Genomic DNA, 20,826 nt, shown 5'->3' with positions numbered 1-20,826 from the left:
ACATTATGCCACAGAAAAACAGACTCTACGATTGCATTTACAAAACTTTGAAGTTCCAGTCTCAAACTCGCTGTGGATTTGTATTTATTTTTTTCACAGAAGTATCAAAGTGATTTGGGAGGGAGTTTATTTGTTAGAGACTCTGAGCCTCATTGCAAGAACTTATTTCTTAAATATGAAGTTTTTCTGTCAAGTTTGCTTGTACAGGTGCGATAAAGCAAATTTATTTGGGTAACACCTTTCAACAAAAAGGCAGTTCAAGGCTCCAGACTAACCTTTTCACTAGTAGCACTGTTGCAACCAAATTTCTCATTTATGAAAAATACTTGTTTTTCAAAAATTAAAAAACTGCAATCAACATATCCGTTAGGATAATGGTGAGTATATATTATAGATAGATTAACAACATCTTTCATTGGCTTTAATACTTGCCTTCTCTCTGCTCTGTGTAAACACAGCCTGCAGTTCAGCTTAAACATGTCTGAATCTTCTGACCAGTTCTTTTAATTCATTTGAAAATATTTTAGGTGTTTCCTGCTTGAGGCCCAGTCAGGTATTTTGCGTTTGTTCATTTTAATTTTAACTTATTTCTAAAAACTCACTGCAAATGTGACACAAAAATGTACTTTATGCGTTCACTTCACATTATTATTATTGACTAATTTGACATAGGTTGCTTCTCGTAAAGCTTTTTTTAAATTGATTTGAAAATTGGAACAGACTTGATTATTTCACAGTAGTAGACAATAGAAACAGGACAAGAGGAGCAGGAGTTGAGAAATTTAGATTAGCAGGGCAGAGTTTTCCTTGTTATGTAGAATCCTGTTACTGGTCATCCAGTAATCCAACATGTTTTATGTCCGTGATCTGTCGGTGTTGTTGGTTCCAGATGTGATGTTGATATTGTTCCCAGCAGTGACTCTCCAACAGGGTTTAAACTAATATACAGTCAGCTGACGGACGAGTCATTGTGCATTCATTTAACAGCCCATCGCAACATTTCCAGTATTTAATATTAATAACTGAACAAGGAATTAATGGAATCTGAAGGTAAAATCCTCCCCGTTTCAGTCATTGTTGTGAGCTTTTTTGTTCATGAAGGCAAACAGAACATCAAACCTCAGTGTGTCACATTAGTGCAGGGCTGTTCTGTTTCTATTCATCACCTGCTCACATTTCTTTGGTATGGAAATATGACAAATGGCAGTGGATGGAGCGAGTGCAGCTGAATTCACCGTAAGCACAGGTCAGCCAGATCAGAAAGGTACACATACAGTACTACAGTCCAAACAGGATCACAGCTGATGAAGTGAAATGCAAATATGCAGTTTGTTTATGCAAATGAGCAGCAGAGCTGCCGAGCAGGACGCAAAACTAGACTCCATGTCAGACTTCAGAACTCAGCCTCGTTCCAAACTCTGATCTCTTATGTGAAACAAACTGTGTGTGTGCATGTGTGTTTGATTGGCAGCCCTGTGTTAAATCCTCTCTGTTTTATTCGCTGTATTCTGTTTTGCCTGCTGCTCGTCATTATGAACTGCTGCTCCCTACTCGTCTGTGACACTCACTGAAAGCTACCTGGACCTTTTCATGAATGTTCTGTGATTATAAAGTGATGAAACACTGCTCTCTGCATTCAGCCAAAGGGTCACCATGTAATGATTAAGAGTCAGAGGTTTTGTCTGATCTTTGAGCAAGCACGTCCAGTCATTTTCAGCTTTGTCTCTGACCGAATCTGTAACATTATTTCTGCCTCTCTTCCTTCATCCTCAAACTGCTCCCGAATAAGGCTCCCTCCTTCTTGTTTTGTGATGAATTGTTATACATTGATTTTATTCACTGACCAAAAACTTCCCTTTTTTCCATTGTTAATCCTAAACTACAACCATCTCCTTTATCGCCATCACTCTGTCTGTCCTGATCTTCACCTCCTCCTGATCTCTCCTATACCTCCTCCTCATCTCTCTTTGTTCACCACACCGTTCCTTCTCCTCCCTCACTGACCCCTTAAAACCTGCCTCCTCCTCCTCCTTTTCCATCCTGACCTCCCCCTCTAAAACCAGCCAAGACCCAGGATGACATCGCAGTGGAGATCCAGCTGCTGAAGAGTGAGGAGGCCGCCGAGTTGGAGGAGGAGGAGGAGACCAAACCAAAGGTCAACCAGGCCCTCGTGACCAAGAAGGACAAATCTGTGCTGCAGGGCAAACTGACCAGGCTGGCTGTTCAGATCGGGAAAACCGGTGAGGAGAACACACACACACAGACACACCCATAAAATATGGTTGTTTTCATCTTAATGTTCATAAAGCTTTATTCAGTCACATTTACCAACCTGCAGACAACCTCGTCATCACAAAATTTTGGTTTTCTATGAATTAAGTGGTTCCAGATGGTGGAACAACCAGGTACTGCAGCTAATCTACAATACGTTTTCTGACATGCATGTCCTTCATCTTCTGGCTTATGAGTTAAAATATATTTATTCTCTTTAAACTATTAATGGCAGTTAATTGGTAGTCATTAACATTATTTGTACAATTTAAAGTTTATATGAGTTGAATGGGATTTTGTGTTTGTTTCAACCAGGTCTGATCATGTCGGCTCTGACCGTCATTATCCTCACCCTCTACTTTCTGATTGACACTTTTGGGATCCAGCGTCTGACCTGGAAGTCCGAGTGCACCCCCATTTACATCCAGTATTTTGTCAAGTTCCTTATCATCGGTGTGACGGTGCTGGTGGTGGCTGTTCCTGAGGGGCTGCCGCTCGCCGTCACCATCTCTCTAGCCTACTCTGTCAAGGTGAGCAGGGTGCCAAGTGCAGGGGATTTTGACAAAAATAACACTAATGGACCCCCCTCAGAGTTGTGCAATAGTCTTTGAGGTTTTGATATGTTTCATGAGCAACGTTGTTCTGCATATTTTAGAAAATGATGAAAGATAACAACCTGGTGCGTCACTTGGATGCCTGTGAGACCATGGGCAACGCCACGGCTATTTGCACTGACAAGACAGGTACACTGACCATGAACCGCATGACGGTGGTGCAGGCCTACATTGGCGATAGACACTACAAGACCATCCCCAAACCCACCGTCATCAGACCAGAGACCTTGGAAATGTTGGTCAGCAGCATCTCCATCAACTCAGCGTACACCACCAAGATCTTGGTGAGACTTTCACTGTCCTGCTGCACCAAAAAGCAACATGAACACAGATGCTAATCCTAACCTCAAAACATTATTCTGTATGAAATCAATCAAACCCTCGTCAGAATCAGTCAATTTTTTAAATATATAATAACTGTAATATATTTATGCAAAAATGTATCGTCATACTGTGGGTATTTTTATTTTATTTTTCATATTTCTGAGCTTTATTGCCTCCTGAAATTTATGAGTACAGGAAATAGGCATGTCAAGTTTTTTGTTAATTTTTCCTTTAAGCAACTTTGAATATCTCTGTTATGGGAAATGTCATAGTTTCCACAGAAAAACTGCAGCAATGTAATGTTTGTGTCATAGAAAAAAGACCCTAAAGACAAAACGTGTAGTAGAATTAACAACTGCACAAAATCTCCTCTTTTTAATAAAGAAGCTTTGCTTTCAAGGTTAGAAACTTTTTCACAAAGAGAGAGGCAACATAGCAGGGACACACTCTTGCTTTTATTACATTTTCGGTCATTGTAATGATTTCCTTAACCAAAACCTCAACTGAAATCACTGAGGGCAGCCCAAGCAAATAAAGAGTAAATCAAAGTGATATTGTTCTAACACAGACTCTTTCAGAACTTAGATTGTTGATTTACTGTTCTTACAGTATGTTTCACTTTTACTAAAGAAAAGTGCTTGGCTCGGTTGCCAGAGTGCAAACTGACCTAAATTATCTAAATAAAACAGTCGAAAAATGAGAAGCCTGAAGACAGATTGTTTACCCTTAGCAGGTTTGGATATTTTAGGTAACTGTAAGCAGCGTATAAATTTTAGATTGTGTCTACACATGAGGTGCAAAGCAGCATCAACACAAGACATTTTCAGACTCAAGATTGAGTTCAGGTGACGCACATCTTGACTGCCACCCGAGATCCCATCATGCTTCAGTTTGGCACATAGAACAGTAGAAAATAGACCCAGATGTGTCTCCTTTAAATGTACAGGTTTACAGGGTCATGCTTACTCATGTATACCCCAAATAAAATGTTTGCAGTCCATGATTGCAGCATGATTGATTAAAATAGGATTATATCTTTTCTGTTAGAGGTGAAAGATGCAGCTGAAACACTTCCTGTGTATTGGTACATATGAGTGATTGTGTGGCTGAATTAACAGACATGGTTCTTATAAAACTCCAAATGATCATAAGAGCTTGAATAAGAGCTGTTTACTGAGCATAGTGTAAAAAGAAACTTTCACCTCCCCAAAAACCAAAAAGATAAGTAAAGTTCCTTTTTCACATCAAAACTCCATAGCCTCCGGAGAAAGAGGGCTGGCTGCCTCGCCACGTGGGCAACAAGACAGAGTGCGCTTTGCTGGGCCTGGTGCTTGATATGAAGAGGGACTACCAGCCGATCAGAGACAAGGTGCCCGAAGAAGAGTTCTACAAGGTTTACACCTTCAATTCCTCACGCAAGTCCATGAGCACTGTGCTGAGGAACGCCAACGGTGGCTACCGCATGTACAGCAAAGGAGCGTCAGAGATCGTCCTGCAGAAGTAAGAAAAGAGACACATACATTGTGTGAGCTAATCCCTCATTCATCTGTCTGAGATGAACAGGGCTGTTTGGAAGGAGGGGGAATGGAAGATGTTTCTTACCTGTTGTTTAAATGCCTCATAACCTCCCTCCTCCGCCTCCTCTCCCAGATGCTCTCATATCCTGGATGCCCAGGGTCAGCCTCGTATCTTCAAGTCGAAGGACTGTGAGGAGATGGTGCGAAATGTGATCGAGCCGATGGCCTGCGATGGGCTGAGGACCATCTGCGTGGCCTACAGAGACTTTCCTGCTGAAAACGGAGAGCCACAATGGGGCAATGAGAATAAGGTCCTGAATGAGCTCACCTGTATCGCCGTGGTCGGCATCGAAGACCCCGTCAGACCTGAGGTACAGTCAGCCACAACGTCTATTTGACGCCTGATGTCAGAGTCAAGTGGAACTGATTAATGAGAGTCATTACATACCATATTTGATCATTTTCAGCTTTCAGTGATGAGATTTTTGATTAATTGGAGAGAAACATTATTGATGCAGCAGTATATCTAAACTCTGTCATCCCATACTACTTATAGATTGGATTTAATATTTATTCTCCAAAAATTTAAACATTTTTTTATTTCCATGTGTTTATTTTTTAATTTATCAGTTTTTATTGTTCTATAAATTTTGTGTGCACCTTATTCAGTTCATCTGTACTGTTTGGGAATTATTAAATTTGAATAATTCAGTTTTACGCTCCTGCATTATTATATGATTTAATGTTTTAACTTTGCCTGTAAAGCACTTTGAATAGCCTCTTTCTATGATAAGGTTCTATAGGAATAACCTTGCTTGATTCCTTTAGGCTTCAAAGTGATTTTTAAACCGAGAAGCGGATGTTTTTCTGTCATCACTCTGTTATCTTTAAAGTGAAAGAATTTTCTGTGTTCTGACGCTCCTCCAGGTACCTGAAGCCATCACCAAGTGTCAGCGTGCAGGAATCACTGTTCGTATGGTGACTGGAGACAACATCAGCACTGCCCGAGCCATTGCAACCAAGTGTGGCATCCTGACACCCGGAGAGGACTTCCTCTGTCTGGAGGGCAAAGAGTTCAACCAGCTGATCAGAAATGAAAAAGGAGAGGTGAGAGGAGTTCAAAATAGGTTTGTTTTATTGCAGTTTACTGTAGCCAACATCCATCTTTGACTATAGGATAACTCCAGAATAAACCCCAAACAAGTGAGCCTTGATTAAATAACAGCTTAGCAGATGTAACATCTATGACTAGTTTTATGTCTGGAGAAATGTCCCATTAATTCAATTCAATTCAATTCAATTTTATTTATATAGCGCCAATTACAGTCAAATTGTCTCGAGACGCTTTACAGAACCTATATGCAGAGATCAGAGTTTATGTAGCTCAGCTTGAGCACAGCGTTCGCTGTAACGTACGGCTCAGTACAAGTTGGTTACTAAGTCACTTCAAATTCATTGTTGTATTTCTCTACCAAATTTTTTCATCTTACATATTGGCCAACATATTAACTGACACCTATATACAGGATATAATTTTTAGTTTTGTTAATATGGACAGCAGTAAAGATTGTAAAAGTTATTACGGTAGAAAGCAGCACTGTTGCTGTAGAAGAGTTGAGAGAGGAATGCTGATAGAAAACTGTTTGTAGTGTAAGTAAATATATTTTCTCACTCAGTGAATCTCAGCTTATTTCTAACTTACAGCTTCACATTAGAGCTCTGAGACTTTTAGGTCTGAATCTGTCCCACAATGAAAGAAACTGAATGCATGTAGGTTACCATGGCAACATCCAGTTATCCTGCCTTAAATGAATAGCTTCACTCAGTGAAATTACTAATGTATAGCTCACTAGGTTTACACCTATATACAGGATATAATTTTTAGGTTTACATTTTCAACTGATTAGGTAAAAATTAATTCATCTTTACTCTAAGTTATTTATTGTTTTATTTGCTAAAGTAAAAATTTCTTGTCTGTGCTGAAAATTTAAGACAACTGCGGAGGTACTGGTTCACTTACAGCAGGGCTCTCTGTAAAAACTAGGCCTTGATACTTTTATTCCAGAGACAGGTTATATTTTGGCAGTATTTGGTGTCTAGTGGTATATTTAGTATAAAATTTGTTGTGTAAAAAGCCTTTTACTGCATGTTTTCTAGGTGGAGCAGGAGCGTCTGGACGAAGTTTGGCCCAAACTGCGAGTTCTGGCTCGTTCATCTCCAACAGATAAACACACTCTGGTCAAAGGTGGGTTCATTCTGGCAGAGATTTAACTCTGTGTTCTCAATGCAATATGAAGTCCTGCACAACCATGGCTAGAAGGAGAGAGAATTGAGAGATCGAAAACTGAGGCTCATTTTCCATAATTGCTAATTTTACATACATGTAATAAAATGGAAACAACATGACCAACATTTCAACACAGGTACACAGATGAGTAGTTCAAGCATCACCTAAAAGTTCAAAATCTGCCTTTCAAACCCACCTTCAGGTTTAATGTAGTTTGATGTTTGACTTTTAGTGTGTTGGATTGCTGCTTTCACATTCACTCGTCTTTATGCACATGGTGACTTTCACATGGTCGTAAACTAAATGTCATATTGGTCAAACTCTAACTAGACTACAGTAAATGAACGTTCCATGTGTCCTAAACTATTCTTACACTCCCTGAACCAGAGATTCCCTTGTTTTGTTTCTGCTGATCAGGCATCATTGACAGCACAGTGGGTGAAACCCGAGAGGTGGTAGCAGTGACAGGAGACGGCACCAACGACGGCCCGGCCCTCAAGACAGCTGATGTTGGCTTTGCCATGGTAACTACCACTTCATTTTCCACCTTTAATTTTAGTCGTCTTTGTTCCACAGCTCTCGGCTGTGTCACTCATCTGCTGCCTCAGTTTCTCTCTGCATCATTACCAAAAGAAAAAAAATAAACCTTTGACTTAATCACATTTCTAATGCAGCCATGAAATAGGTATTTTCTCTGAGCGCCATCCACAATAAGTTTTGAGTTTAAAGCGGTGGATTCATTAAGATAGTTGTGAAATGGAATAGTAGATCAGTGAATGCTGAGCTTGGCTGCGTCAGCTCATCAGTGGAATCCAACTCTGCCACCATGTTACTGCCTATGTTTTCCACAGATCAGCATACAGAGGACTGATTCTGTTTCTTTTATAGATTATAACTTGTTCTCTTGTCTTAAACATTAATTAATGTATCAATACCACGTCCAAATCCTAAACCTTGGTCTCAGTCCTTCATCATATTCCAGTGATTTTGCATCTTTAATCCTAATTAGTACAATTTGCATACATGTACAGTACATCACTGCTAACAATTTTGTAAGCTGAGGATTGCATCTATTAGTCTTCAATTTTACAGTAAAAAAATAATTAGCTTCAAATGTTATTTCAATAATTATAATAGTACAGTTTCTATACGGGTCTGAGCTGCTCCATAACAGATTGCGCCTCTTCTTCAGCCACAAAATGGACCAACAGTGTGTTGCCTCCTTCAGTTGGAAGATCAGGTTGTTAATATGGACAGCAGTAAAGATTGTAAAAGTTATTACGGTAGAAAGCAGCACTGTTGCTGTAGAAGAGTTGAGAAAGGAATGCTGATAGAAAACTGTTTGTAGTATAAGAAAATATATTTTCTCACTCAGTGAATCTCAGCTTATTTCTAACTTACAGCTTCACATTAGAGCTCTGAGACTTTTAGGTCTGAATCTGTCCCACAATGAAAGAAACTGAATGCATGTAGGTCACCATGGCAACATCCAGTTATCCTGCCTTAAATGAATAGCTTCACTCAGTGAAATTACTAATGTATAGCTCACTAGGTTTACAGATAAAACCTCAGCTGAAAATCTGTATAATTCAGGACCAGAAATGATAGAAGAGAGATGCTTCTTACAGCTGATTTAAATCCCAAACTCTGAACAGAACCTCTTCTGGGGCAGGCTAGCTGTGCAGCATAAGTTACTGTGATGATCTAACCAGTTAAAGAGAGCCACCGGCATGATATTGAAAACTAATCTAAGGCTAAACACACTGGGAATCTTACTTCATTGGGCAATCAGGTCCTATATTTTGTGCACAACTAACTGAATCACTTACTGGAACCAATACATTTCCTGTTTACATCACCCAAAGCATGATGGGAACTGTGGTGTCAAATGTTTAGCTAATCCCAAATTAATGTCAGAAGAAGAGAAAAAAGAGCAAGAATAACAAATCCATGAAAATACTTTTGTTTTACGTATTTTAGGACACAGCCGAGACTCCCTACTTCATGAACTCTCTGTTCATTAACTTACTATGCACATTTTGTTGTTGGTTCTAGAAAACTTTTCTAGAGCACCTAGACAATTCATATGTCAAATGATGACACTTCTGAGGATCCCACCATACTTTGGAAAATTAATGATATATGACATGTAAGCCTGCAAAGAAGACATTTGTGATCTGTGAGGATTTAAAGGCTGAAATTCAGTCATAGCTCCTAGTTTATCTCAGAAATACTGCAGACACAATGAGACTGAATGAAACCTTCACTTAGCGTACTGTTACTGTTTGTCAATAATGATGGAATCTGCTGCTGGTGATATTTGTTGTTAAAGTGTGAAATTGGCTTCAGAACCAAAAGAGTTGCACTGAGCAACTAGTCTGCTGATGTTATCACCAACACTGATCGAATAAAGACACACAACAGAACCCTGAAGCTCACTAACATCCACTGACTCCTGAGTGTTGTTGTGACCTTTATTTACTGAGGAAAGTCATCTGAACACCAGAGTCTCCTCCACGCTGCTAAACTGTATCACCACTAGTGCAATCTGTGGATTTAAAGCAGTGACCTTTCAGTCAGAATGTGTCTCATTTGGAGTATTTTCAGTTTGTGTCCCTGTTCAATTATTACCTGTTTAGCTGGAAAACAGAGAGCAATCCAGCTCCATCTGTTTGGCAGGATCTGACTGTGTAGAGAGCTGCAGCAGGTTCTTTACAGTTACTGTTAACACAGGACAGACTGTGTTTTATTTTCATCCCTGCCTCAGTTGAGCCGCGCAGCATATTTTCACTCAGAGCTTTGGCACTTTAGCTGCATTATGATGTGGTTTTAAATTCAAATCTCCTGGTGGTCGTCGGTCTCATTGTACTCCTCTTGAACATGAGATGAAAAAGAGTCTACAGATTACAGTTTAAACTCTGAAGCTGAGTATGTGGACTTCCTGTCTCTGATCCTTTGTACCTGTCATACTGTTCAGCAAGTTCAACAGAATAATGCTGCTGAAGTTGTACTTCTAGAGAACAGCAGCTTTCTCCTGCAGGCGAGACTGGAAGCAGTCACATTTAATTCACACAAAGATAATCGCTTGTCCACCTCTCAGGAAACCATCTCTGCCTCAGGTCAGCAGTTTGGTGTCGGTTAGCTGTGGTAAACCAGAGTTCTGCTGCTCTCAGCTGATGCCTGAATGCATGTTTAGTTTAGTTTAGTTTAGTTTAGTCTCAATCCTCAGCATTTCTGGCTCGTGGCCACTGGGACTCATTAAAGTGAAGCCATATCTTCTTTTGACCTTTTAATTTCAGTTTGGATGTTGCTGAGTGCCAGTCAGTGGAAAGTGAAATCGATTTATTATGTGTAGGAGAAAGAAACATATTATTCCACTGTCCTCCATTATTAATCATTTTATGATTGCTCAGATTTATCTTTTAAACACTTTGTAGGTTTGTGATCATCATGGTTGGAACACATCAAGTACAAATCAGTTTTATGTTCTGACTGAAACCTCAGTACACACGTTAGTACTCTTACGTCAAATATATTTGTTTTTGGATGTAATAGTAAACTTCTGGGGGACAAGACATAAAGTTTGTACTTGTGATGGTAATCTCAGAGCGCTGCCTAAAACCCAAGGAGAGATAGATTAGTGGACTGAGAACAGAAAGATGATGCTGCTCCCTGCAGTGACATTTAATTCTTACTGTCAGCAAATCTTATCTGGGCCAGTCCGTATAAAATCAACCAAGTCTAAGAAATTCATCCACAATAACTTTAGTGCATTTAATGAAGCCATGCAAAGTTTCACTTTCATACTCCATATTTCCAGATTTACTTGAAGAACATTGAGGTGGGTCCAAATTTCAAACTTTTTGTTTTATTTTATTTTCAATTATTTTTGAGGGTCATAACTTCATCAGTTCAGCAAACACTTGAGTTCTGTTAAAAACTGCAAGCAAATCAGTTTTTTTATGTACTCCAGATGTCACAATCTACACACAAAATCAGTTTTTTGTTCATTTTTCCTATAGCAAACCTTAAGCTTTAATATTATGGGATATATCATAGTTTCAACAGCAAAATTGCTGCAGTTTAATTCTCTAAGATGGGAGGGCAATGATTGCTTTTTCATGGACTGACCATGTTCATCTCAGTACTTTCTGACCCCACCTGGTTTTACTCCAAGCCCTTCACCTCGTACCAAAGACGTGAATCTTTAAAGGAATCAACAAATATATAGTATCATTTAACATCTTCTAGCTGTTCGCACATGTTCACAAGGTTTGGATGAATAATACTTGTTAGTAGGACAGATTGTGTTTTTTTCATTGAGTGACTGTCAGACAAATATAGAACATCATCACACTTAACCAGTTGCTGACTTGCTTGTTCTGATTTTCCATCTCTGCTTCGTATCAGGGAATCGCTGGCACAGATGTAGCCAAAGAAGCATCTGATATCATCCTGACTGACGACAACTTCAACAGTATTGTCAAGGCCATCATGTGGGGGAGAAACGTTTACGACAGCATCTCCAAGTTCCTCCAGTTCCAGCTGACCGTCAACGTGGTGGCCGTGATTGTGGCGTTCACCGGCGCCTGCATCACACAGGTAAAAACTCACTTTTAAAGTGAATACCTTATAGCAAGAAAGCTAATTCAACGACACAAATATTCTCTAGGGGAACTAAGGTGAAGAGGGAATTTAGCAGGTTGAAAATTATTCAATATCAAAGGAATAATTTGCTCATATCACATCGGCACATGTTTGATTTGTGAAAGTGTAGACGCAAAAAAGAATAAAACTAAACTGCTGATGTCTGCTCCTTGTCCTGCAGGACTCTCCCCTGAAGGCCGTTCAGATGCTGTGGGTCAACCTCATCATGGACACTCTGGCCTCTCTAGCTCTGGCCACTGAGCAACCCACCGAGTCTCTTCTGCTGCGCGAACCATATGGCCGTGACAAACCTCTCATCTCCACAACCATGATGAAGAACATCCTGGGCCATGCTGTGTACCAGTTGGTCATCGTCTTTACCCTGCTCTTTGCTGGTGAGCTCCGAGGAATCCTCCATCCAAGTTTAGAGACATCTGTGTAATTATAGAAGATTTTAGATTCACTTTATGGTTCTTTTCTTTCATTACTTCTCAGGTGAGAAATTGTTCAATATCAACAGTGGCCGCAATGCTCCCCTGCACTCCCCACCATCGGTCCACTACACCATTGTGTTCAACGCATTTGTCATGATGCAGCTTTTCAACGAAATCAACGCCAGGAAGATCCACGGAGAGAGGAACGTGTTCGAGGGCGTCCACAAGAACCTCATCTTCTGCAGTGTTGTACTAGGAACCTTCTTCCTGCAGGTAACTAATTATGCTATCATGTCTGTCTAGATAGACAGACAGACAGACGGAGATATTTTATTTAAGGCATGCAGTTGCTCACATACATTGCTGAAAAATAAGGAAGCTAATGAGCAAAGTATCTTGCAAATTATGTTGGTAGAAAAATTAAAGGGAGAAATTGTGCTGGTATTTAGACTACGAAAAAAGTATCAAGAAGTCTAAGTAGAGTATAAAATAGAAATAATGATAAGCGTATCAAAGGAAGCAGAAGAGGAGAAGAACCCAAACGACAATGTTGCTAAACAAACTCTCCTTACCAAACACTATGGTAGCTGATGATGTGCTGTCTACACAGGGCTGATGGTCAGCCTGAAGTCAGGGACAGGACAAAATGACTTTTCGTTTTTTGGGAACAGCACTCAGGCTGCAGCTTCAGGACAAAGTGTGTTATTGTTGTTGTTCAGATTAAACAGAGCAGCAACCTTCAAATACCTTTTTGAAAACTCTGAAGCAACAACCCATTCATGAGCAATTAAAAATTAAAGAGACAGTTATACGTTTGTCTAGTACTTAAAAAAAAAGGTGATAAAATTTTCAAACCCAGTTTCCATGTGATTCATTTTGATGGTGCGAACTGAACAAAGAATTGCAAAGTGTTTCTTTGAGCCAAAACCAGCAACATCTCTTTAATTTTTAATGAAATCCTTGACCTGCCTGTGGCACCAGTTAGCACTGCAGTCGCACATCTAAGAACAGCTCACAAATACATCAGCTATTTCCTAAAACACATCACTGCAGCTTTGAGCAAACAGGGAGGAATACTGCCTTGTTGAGGACTACTTTCAGATGCAGATTATCACATACTTGGAGCTGGAGTGAGTATTTGTTGCGGCAGGAAAGTGTCTCTGGGTTCTTTCTCACAGAGGAACAAGTTGTGTCCGGCTATGGAAACACAGATGGTCCATTTTAGCAGGATCATTGTTAGTTTTGTTGGCAAGAAAACAGTATCAAATATCACCAGTCTAATCCTTTAAGACTGTACACTCAGAGTTTCTTTTCATTCACAGATCATCATTGTTGAGTTTGGAGGGGAGCCATTCTCCTGCAAGCCTCTGACCATCATACAGTGGGTGTGGTGTGTGCTCATCGGTGCGGGGGAGCTGCTATGGGGACAGGTGAGACCAAAACCACAGTTGGTTCTGCTCTGAACAAACAGCCAAACATGAAATATTAGTGTGACTTCTGAGAACAAATAGCATGTACTGAGGAGAGGATGAAGAGGTGGATACATGAGGTTTGTGGCAGCAAACTGTTGCCTGTCACACTGCTGCAGCGTTGCCATCACAATCATTGCCATTGTAATGAACTCAGCACATGAAAGCAGTGCGACTCCTATTTACGAACACCGGGGGAAAACAGACCCAACGTGTCAGTCCTTCTGTGGATAATCACATCATCATATGCATTATCCGGTTAGCACACAGGCTTAGAAGGCATATGTTATAATATAGAAGAAAAAAAGTTCAGTCATGAGAGGCCTGCTGGGTTCAGTTGTAGGCCAAAGACTGAGAACAGAGACAGAAAGATGCTGACAGAAAGAGACTGATCTGACTTCTGTGGTTTATTTTAGAGGTAAAGCACCTTTTGTTTCTAACAGACTGACGGCGGAGGTGACAGAATTATAAAAAGCTGATGTGCAGCTCTAGCAGGGTGTGTCTCTCCTCTTTTTAAAGGAGGGGTCAGCGACACTGATTCAAGACACATTTTGTCAATTTCTGTGAATATCTTCTCACAGTCTGCAACCTGCTTGTTCTGTGTGCAGTAAAAAAGATCTGTACAAGAAATAAAGTGGGTCAGACTGATCTGCACACCATGAATCAGTGCAGCCCAATAATTCTTCAGAATGACAGACTCCACCTTTAATTTATCAATGAAAAAGCAATTAAACAGCAGTTAAACAGTATATGAAATACAACATAATACAAATTCAATATACAAGTACATTAGATGAGTATGTTATTTATATTATAAATATGTGAGCATAAAACGGAATAAAGCTAATTACAGTGTGCAGGATTTCTCTCCTTTGAATTCTTTTTCTTTTTTACAATAATTCCAACTTGCCTCCTCTATACTTCAGTAAACACTGCCTGCAGTTCAGCTGCAAATCTCCCCGAATTTTTGTCATGCGACTGTTGATACCAGCTAACTTGGAGTCATGACAAAGAGTTGTTTTTTTTGGGAATCTGGTCAGAGCAAATGATTTATTATTAGCAAAATTTAAAATGTGAATTGTAAAATAAAATATTTTCGATAAAATGTCACACTGTTAAGTTTAGATTTGGTTAATATTTCTGATGGAACAGCACCAGGACAGCAAAAGGTTGAAAACCTAATGAGTCTTTCTTTTTTTCTCTCTTTTTACAGTTTTTAGATGTGATAAATGGTGTAAATATGTACTATTTTTGTTTTCTTTTTAAATATAGTATGCCTTTTAAACCTGCCTTCAGATATTTGCATGCAGAAGGTTAATACAGTTAAAGAACTCATGCCAGATCCTGTAAAACTAAAATCTGAGTTCCTGATCACAAACAGATTCTCCATGACTGGCTAAGCTGTGACCAACAGGAAAAAATACTGAGTTCCAGTGATTCCACAGAAAAGAGACATCAAGAGAGACTTAGAGGAAAATCAAACCTACTGGACTGATAAAAGCAGCATTGTCTCAGAAACAGTGAATAGAAGAGCAAGTTGTTAAAGATATATTCAGCATGGTGAAACATCTTTCTACAGCTGATGTGCAGAGTAGAGAGGAAAAGTGTGTAGAAGCTGTGAGAATGTAAATAATGAAATATCTATAATATGCAGAGCCTCATTATTTTCAGTTTGTGCTTAAACTGTAGAAAATGTACATATTGATTCTTTTTTTTTTTTTTTTGTGAACTTCAGCTGATCTCGGACATCCCAGTGCACCACCTGAAGTTCCTAAAAGTGGCGGGTCAAGGTATCAAAAAGAAAGACATCCACAAGGAGGAGCTGACGAAGGGCGCCAATGAGATTGACGATGCCGAGATGGAGCTGAGGAGAGGCCATGTCCTCTGGGTCAGAGGCCTGAACCGCATCCAGACTCAGGTATGACCACACAAACACTCAGGTCCAGCTTTACCACTAACTTCACTTCTCGTTTCACCTCACCAGGTTGGTGTTCATGAAGGCAGAAACTGTTGCCCTGCTAACTCAGGAGTCCCCACAGGGAAGAATTAGAACTTTCTGGTCTTACTGTTGTTGATGTTATGCTGTAACTTCTTTGTTTTTGGTAACTTGTCCCATTGGTGAATTGTTGTGTAAAGCTGTACAATCTTTCAGATAAATTTCTGAAAGCAAAACAACAAACTTTTGAATTCAGCTCCTAGAGGATCATCCACTAAACTGAGGGGTGGAAAAGAAGCCAAACTGTCCCAGCAGAGACATTGTGTTTTATCAAGACAATAAACTGACACAATAAACCAATATTAATAGCAAATATGAAGAAGAAACCTGACTCTAAAAAGTGTCAGAATGTGTATATAATATAGTGTCTCATGAATTCAAACAAATCTTCGGACCATTGAGACACTCTGACAGCACTTTTAATAGCAGCAGAGATGATTGTCTGGATTGGTGGTCAGCGGTTGGTGATCTTAGCACATCCACCAATCAGAATCAGGGACGTGGACTCGTAGACCTGCGTACAAAACCATACAAAAATGTGATGCGAGAGCATAAACAAAGGTCTCCTTCATCATCAGACAAGCTGCAGAGAAACAAGGAAGCTGCTCTGTTCTCTTCACGGCTGAGTGTCTGTAATATCAGACCATCGTCCTCCTGCGTTGGGAGGATGAGGGGATGAGGGGGAGGAGTCGAAAGGCTGCAAGCTAATTAGGTTGTTATCTCTCCACACTCCTCTTCCTGTCTTCCTCCTCTCTAATCCTGGTGGGCAGCGTTGTGCCACTCAACGCCTCATAAGTCCAACACAGTGGTGGAGTAATTGGTACAAGCAGCACCTCACCGCTGAAACTTTATCAGTCACTCTAAATGACACATTTCTCCTCTTCCTCCTGTCCTCGCCACTTATCCATGCGAGTGCCGTCAGCCTGGTTCAAAAGCTCTTTACTCATTGTTCCACTTCTTCTCAACCCTTCGCTCTGTAGCCGTTGGTTATGGATTTTGCCCCTTTCTCTCGAAAATCTTCACCTGCACAGATCTCTGCCTCTTCTTCCTCCTCTCTTCTTTGTTTCTCTTTCATGTTGTTGTGTGTCCGTACCTAACATTTTCTTTCTGCATCACTGGGAGCTGTGGAAAAAAAGAGTGCAAGAAGCACCTCCTAATGTTTATGATGTGTCTTCTTTATGTCAAAAGCTAAGTCATCTGACATGTGGAAACAGTTTTCAGTACCATCTCTAATATGGCCCGAGTTCTCCCCTTAGTATTACTATGACCTGGATGAATGAGAATCTTCACAGACGTATGAGCTGAGTTCTGCTACAGAAATCAACATGATGCATCTTTTAATTCCTGACAAACATGATTATCTAATGTTGCCATGAAAATTATGTCCTCATGTTTACCTGTTAATATGGTTTTAACAAATACTAAGTAGGTCCCACAGAGCAGCATCACTTCCTCCAGGGTCTTCTCCAGTCTCCGGTTACCTCCTCATTGTACAAATGATTTGCATATTAGGATCCAGTCACAATGATGAGGGCAGAGTGGAGATAATAAGAGCCCTTATTCTAAAGGCTAGTGATTTCTGTGGTCAGGTACAACATTTAGAATTATTCCGTATGCAGAGAACAGATTCATTTTAATATACTGAATATGAGGTTCGGTAACTTACTGAGGACAGTTTTGGTTTAACTTTGTGACCAGAGAAGAACTTGTCTGACTCACCGGATGTAGACTGTAGGTATGAGCCTGTCATCGGCTGCCTATGTCTCATAGCGTTCTCTTCTCCTTTCACAATCTACATGATACTGTTTTTCAAATCCCTTTTACTACAAGAAATAACAACAAACTCTGAGCAGCAACGGAAAATTTCAAAATTAGCCCCTTTAATGACAGTTCTAGCCTCCCTGCAACAAAGGTTCCACCAATAGTCCCTCCATTACTATTTTGAATGAACAGTGTCGGTGCATCCTGATTTTTTAGCTCTGCCCAATTTATTGTGATTGATTTTTAGAAATAAAAACACATCAGAATGTTTTTTTTTCCCTTGGCAGAATGATACTATGGTGCAGCAAACCATTCTCCACAGGATGATCTCTGACGAGCTGAGAGTTTTTTAACTGCTGTCTGATTATATTTGCTGCTAAAAATACCTGAACCTGTTGTTGTCTGTGTCAGGCCAAACTTCTGACAGCGTCCTGATGAACTTATCAGCATCCACCAGTGTTTCCTGCCACCTAACAATATCTGTAGACTGTCTATAAAAAGATCACTTCTGTCACATTCACCCTCCAGAGCTGCACTTCAACTTGAACCTTCTCTTCTGTCTGTCTGTCTGCATGAAATGATTACTGACTCTCAAACACAGACGTCCTGCTGTAAACCTTCTCTAACCTTGACAGAAGTCTCTTCCTCCTGGCTGCTTTTTCACTCTGTTTCTGCTGTCTAACAGTGTGCTGTGACTGTCCTTTCAGATGGATGTGGTCAATACTTTCCAGAAGGCTCAGGCGGTGGTGCCCAGTGCCCGGCTCCGCCAGGTGCTCGTTGCCAACAAGCACAATGACGCCATCCCCACCACCACTGCTGCCCCTTAGACTACAGGCAGTGAGTCGGTAACAAAGGAAAGAGTACGAGAAGAATGCTTCGCTGCTCTCAACTCTATTCCTTGAACAATATCAAACTGCATGATTTACCATCCCTCTGCTCCTGTCATTAACAGACCTCTGCATGTTCTTAACTAATCTCAGGTATCTGGTGTGTTCAAGTTATGTAGAAAATATTAGAAGTGGAAAAACAGCAAATGGAGTTAGCCTGTGAGAGCAGATGCAGCTAAATGGAAAAACAAAAGACACTCTTACGTATCTTAAGATAAAGACATTACAGGCGAGATTTAAAACTCAGTGACATGTTTATATGTCGATATGTATATTCTTGAATATTTTTGAAATATATGTATATTTTTGAAGAGTAGCAGCACTAACAAAGCTCTTCTCAACTCAGTGTCTGCTAAACTGCTTTGTCTACAGCTCCCTTACAATAAAAGCCTTTCAATGGTTTTCTGGTGTAGCACTCTTTATGTGAAGCAGCAGCAGGAAACAATCAGTTTGCATTTGCAGTAATTACAACAGATAATAAAGCCGTGAAACAGCTGCAGGAAAACAATAAGTGAACAACGATAAGAATCACATTCATTTAGATGATACAAAAGCAGCTGAACATCACAAGATTTTTATAGAAAGAGTTACACATTTGGGGTGAAATTCATCTTTTTTGTCTTTCTTAATGAGAAGATGGAGGTGAATCTTATTTATAGAGCTCAAATATATAACAGTGAGCCTTGACTTGGGCACAATTCAGAACTGCAAACACCTCCAAAGCTCACCAACTATTGGCACAAAAACAGAAATGCAGCAGCAGCTACTTTACAAAATCAGCCTGTTTAAAAATAATTGGGACTGAATCTGCCCCAGTCAGAAGATACTATGAATATGAAGACAACCTGATCTGTGTTTCCACCTCTAACTCTGATCCATGTGTTTCCTGCTTCACCTTCCTCTGCCATGCCTTATTCTTGATCTCTTTCTTCTTTTTTAATATCTTCCATGACTTCCCTCTCAGCCGGCTGCTTCTCCTCCTGCACGTTATGGAGATTTGAACTCTGAACATGTGTCTATGAACCCAGAAGAGACATGCTGCTTGATGAGTTGCTAACAGATCTGTGTGTGTGTGTGTGTGTGTGTGTGTGTGTGTGTGTGTGTGTGTGTGTGTGTGTGTGTGTGTGTGTGTGTGTGTGTGTGTGATGGTTGCATGCATGCTCTAAGCTTCAGTGCTCAGCCTCCAGCTCTCTTGTGGTTCAGTAATAGAGAGCTTTGAACTGCAGGGTTATTAATTATAATGAAGAGTATCTGCTGGTGCGTATAGATCAGTGTGATCAGCTGCAGCCTCTGTAGATTCATCACATAGAAAACGATTGCAGGCAGTGAGAAGAGCAGCGAGGGGACGAACCGATTCTGGCTCTGAGTGTGATTATAAATTGTCAACAGTGTGCATGTGTTCATCATTTTTCCCAAGTGTGTGTGTTGTTTGCTGGTGTCAGGAATCATTCGGTCCCGAAAGTTTTCCTGTTTGTCAGCTGATTTGTATGTCTTTTCATTCATTAAATTTAAGAGATCGACTCTGGGATTTTTCAGGTCGATGTTAATACAAATTACTGGAGATCAAGAGGACCAATAACCAGTATGTAGAACTGATGTTTTGCAGTGAAAAGTCAAATTTTGGTGCCAAAACTTAGAAAAACACAAAAATTTTGTCAAAAAGCCGTTATTTAACTTTTCAACATGTATCTGTCAGTGTTGACAACTGCAACAAAAACGTAGCTTTTAACTTCTTATAATTAATTGTTTTGAGTCTAAATTCTCTGATTGCAGCTTCTTATACATTATCATTTTCTGGTTTCCTTCCTCCTCTGTGACGGTAAACTGAACACGTGTGGACAGGACATTATTTTCATCTTTGGCAAACGATGATCCACATGTTTCTTATTTTTTATTATTACATTATTGATTTAAAATGAAAACACTGCTTAGTTGCAGCCCTCGTTTTGACAGAGTGGAGACTACAGATGGATTGTTAAAGCTGCATCCGAGCCACAAAGCACATTTTTAAAGTAACTTACTTCATCAGAAACTAGTTAAGTAAATGTCGATACTGATCATTTAAAAAATGCTAAATATCTGATAACTGGACAGGCTGACGATCAGTGTGTCTCTAACACAGTTTGATTAACTGCAAGGTTGCTCCACTGAAATCTAATATCAGCAAAGACGACTTCTGCATTACCAGATAGTTTTGTTCTCTGTACAAGAATTTTGTTAAAGCAGAAAAACTTGTCAACAGCCTTTTAGGTGAACACGCAGCTGATTCTTTCCTGGGACTATAAGTTCTTCCTTTAATTCACCACAACATGTCGACTGGTTTTTAAAATATACTCAAATTCATACAAGTTTATTAAGAAAGACTGGATCTAGATCAAGTAGTTTGGGATTTTTCTTCTCCAAAACCTTCTTATTTGATCAAAGAAGACAAACTGGTCACATGGTTGTGTTTGTCCAGTCAAAAAATATGAGATAAGTTCAGATATCGAGGTTAAGACACTACAGTGGTATGTATAATATAACTTTACCTGAATTATTTAAATATTACAATTAGTGCTGGGCAATGATTAAAATGCTCATCGTGATTAATCGCATGATTTTTCTGTAATTAATCACATT

At 39.8% G+C, this 20,826-nt stretch overlaps 1 protein-coding gene across 1 annotated transcript in view; it reads left to right on the top strand.

The window, feature by feature from the left end:
• LOC111563745 (plasma membrane calcium-transporting ATPase 3-like) overlaps positions 1-18,609 on the top strand; it is a 33,960-nt gene extending 15,351 nt beyond the window's left edge. The window contains exons 7-20 of the mRNA XM_023262982.3: positions 2,064-2,240; positions 2,587-2,801; positions 2,927-3,169; positions 4,468-4,709; positions 4,860-5,097; positions 5,654-5,833; positions 6,884-6,971; positions 7,431-7,537; positions 11,424-11,615; positions 11,842-12,055; positions 12,156-12,367; positions 13,417-13,524; positions 15,299-15,481; positions 18,028-18,609. Coding sequence (XP_023118750.2) covers positions 2,064-2,240; positions 2,587-2,801; positions 2,927-3,169; positions 4,468-4,709; positions 4,860-5,097; positions 5,654-5,833; positions 6,884-6,971; positions 7,431-7,537; positions 11,424-11,615; positions 11,842-12,055; positions 12,156-12,367; positions 13,417-13,524; positions 15,299-15,481; positions 18,028-18,147 — 2,519 coding nt within the window. The 3' untranslated portion in view covers positions 18,148-18,609. The remainder of the gene's footprint in view (positions 1-2,063; positions 2,241-2,586; positions 2,802-2,926; positions 3,170-4,467; positions 4,710-4,859; positions 5,098-5,653; positions 5,834-6,883; positions 6,972-7,430; positions 7,538-11,423; positions 11,616-11,841; positions 12,056-12,155; positions 12,368-13,416; positions 13,525-15,298; positions 15,482-18,027) is intronic.
• The last annotated feature ends 2,217 nt before the right edge of the window (positions 18,610-20,826 follow it).

This window comes from Amphiprion ocellaris, chromosome 5, assembly GCF_022539595.1.
Source record: "Amphiprion ocellaris isolate individual 3 ecotype Okinawa chromosome 5, ASM2253959v1, whole genome shotgun sequence".
NCBI classification, from domain to species: Eukaryota; Metazoa; Chordata; class Actinopteri; family Pomacentridae; genus Amphiprion; species Amphiprion ocellaris.
This window is presented reverse-complemented; position numbering and strand designations above follow the sequence as displayed.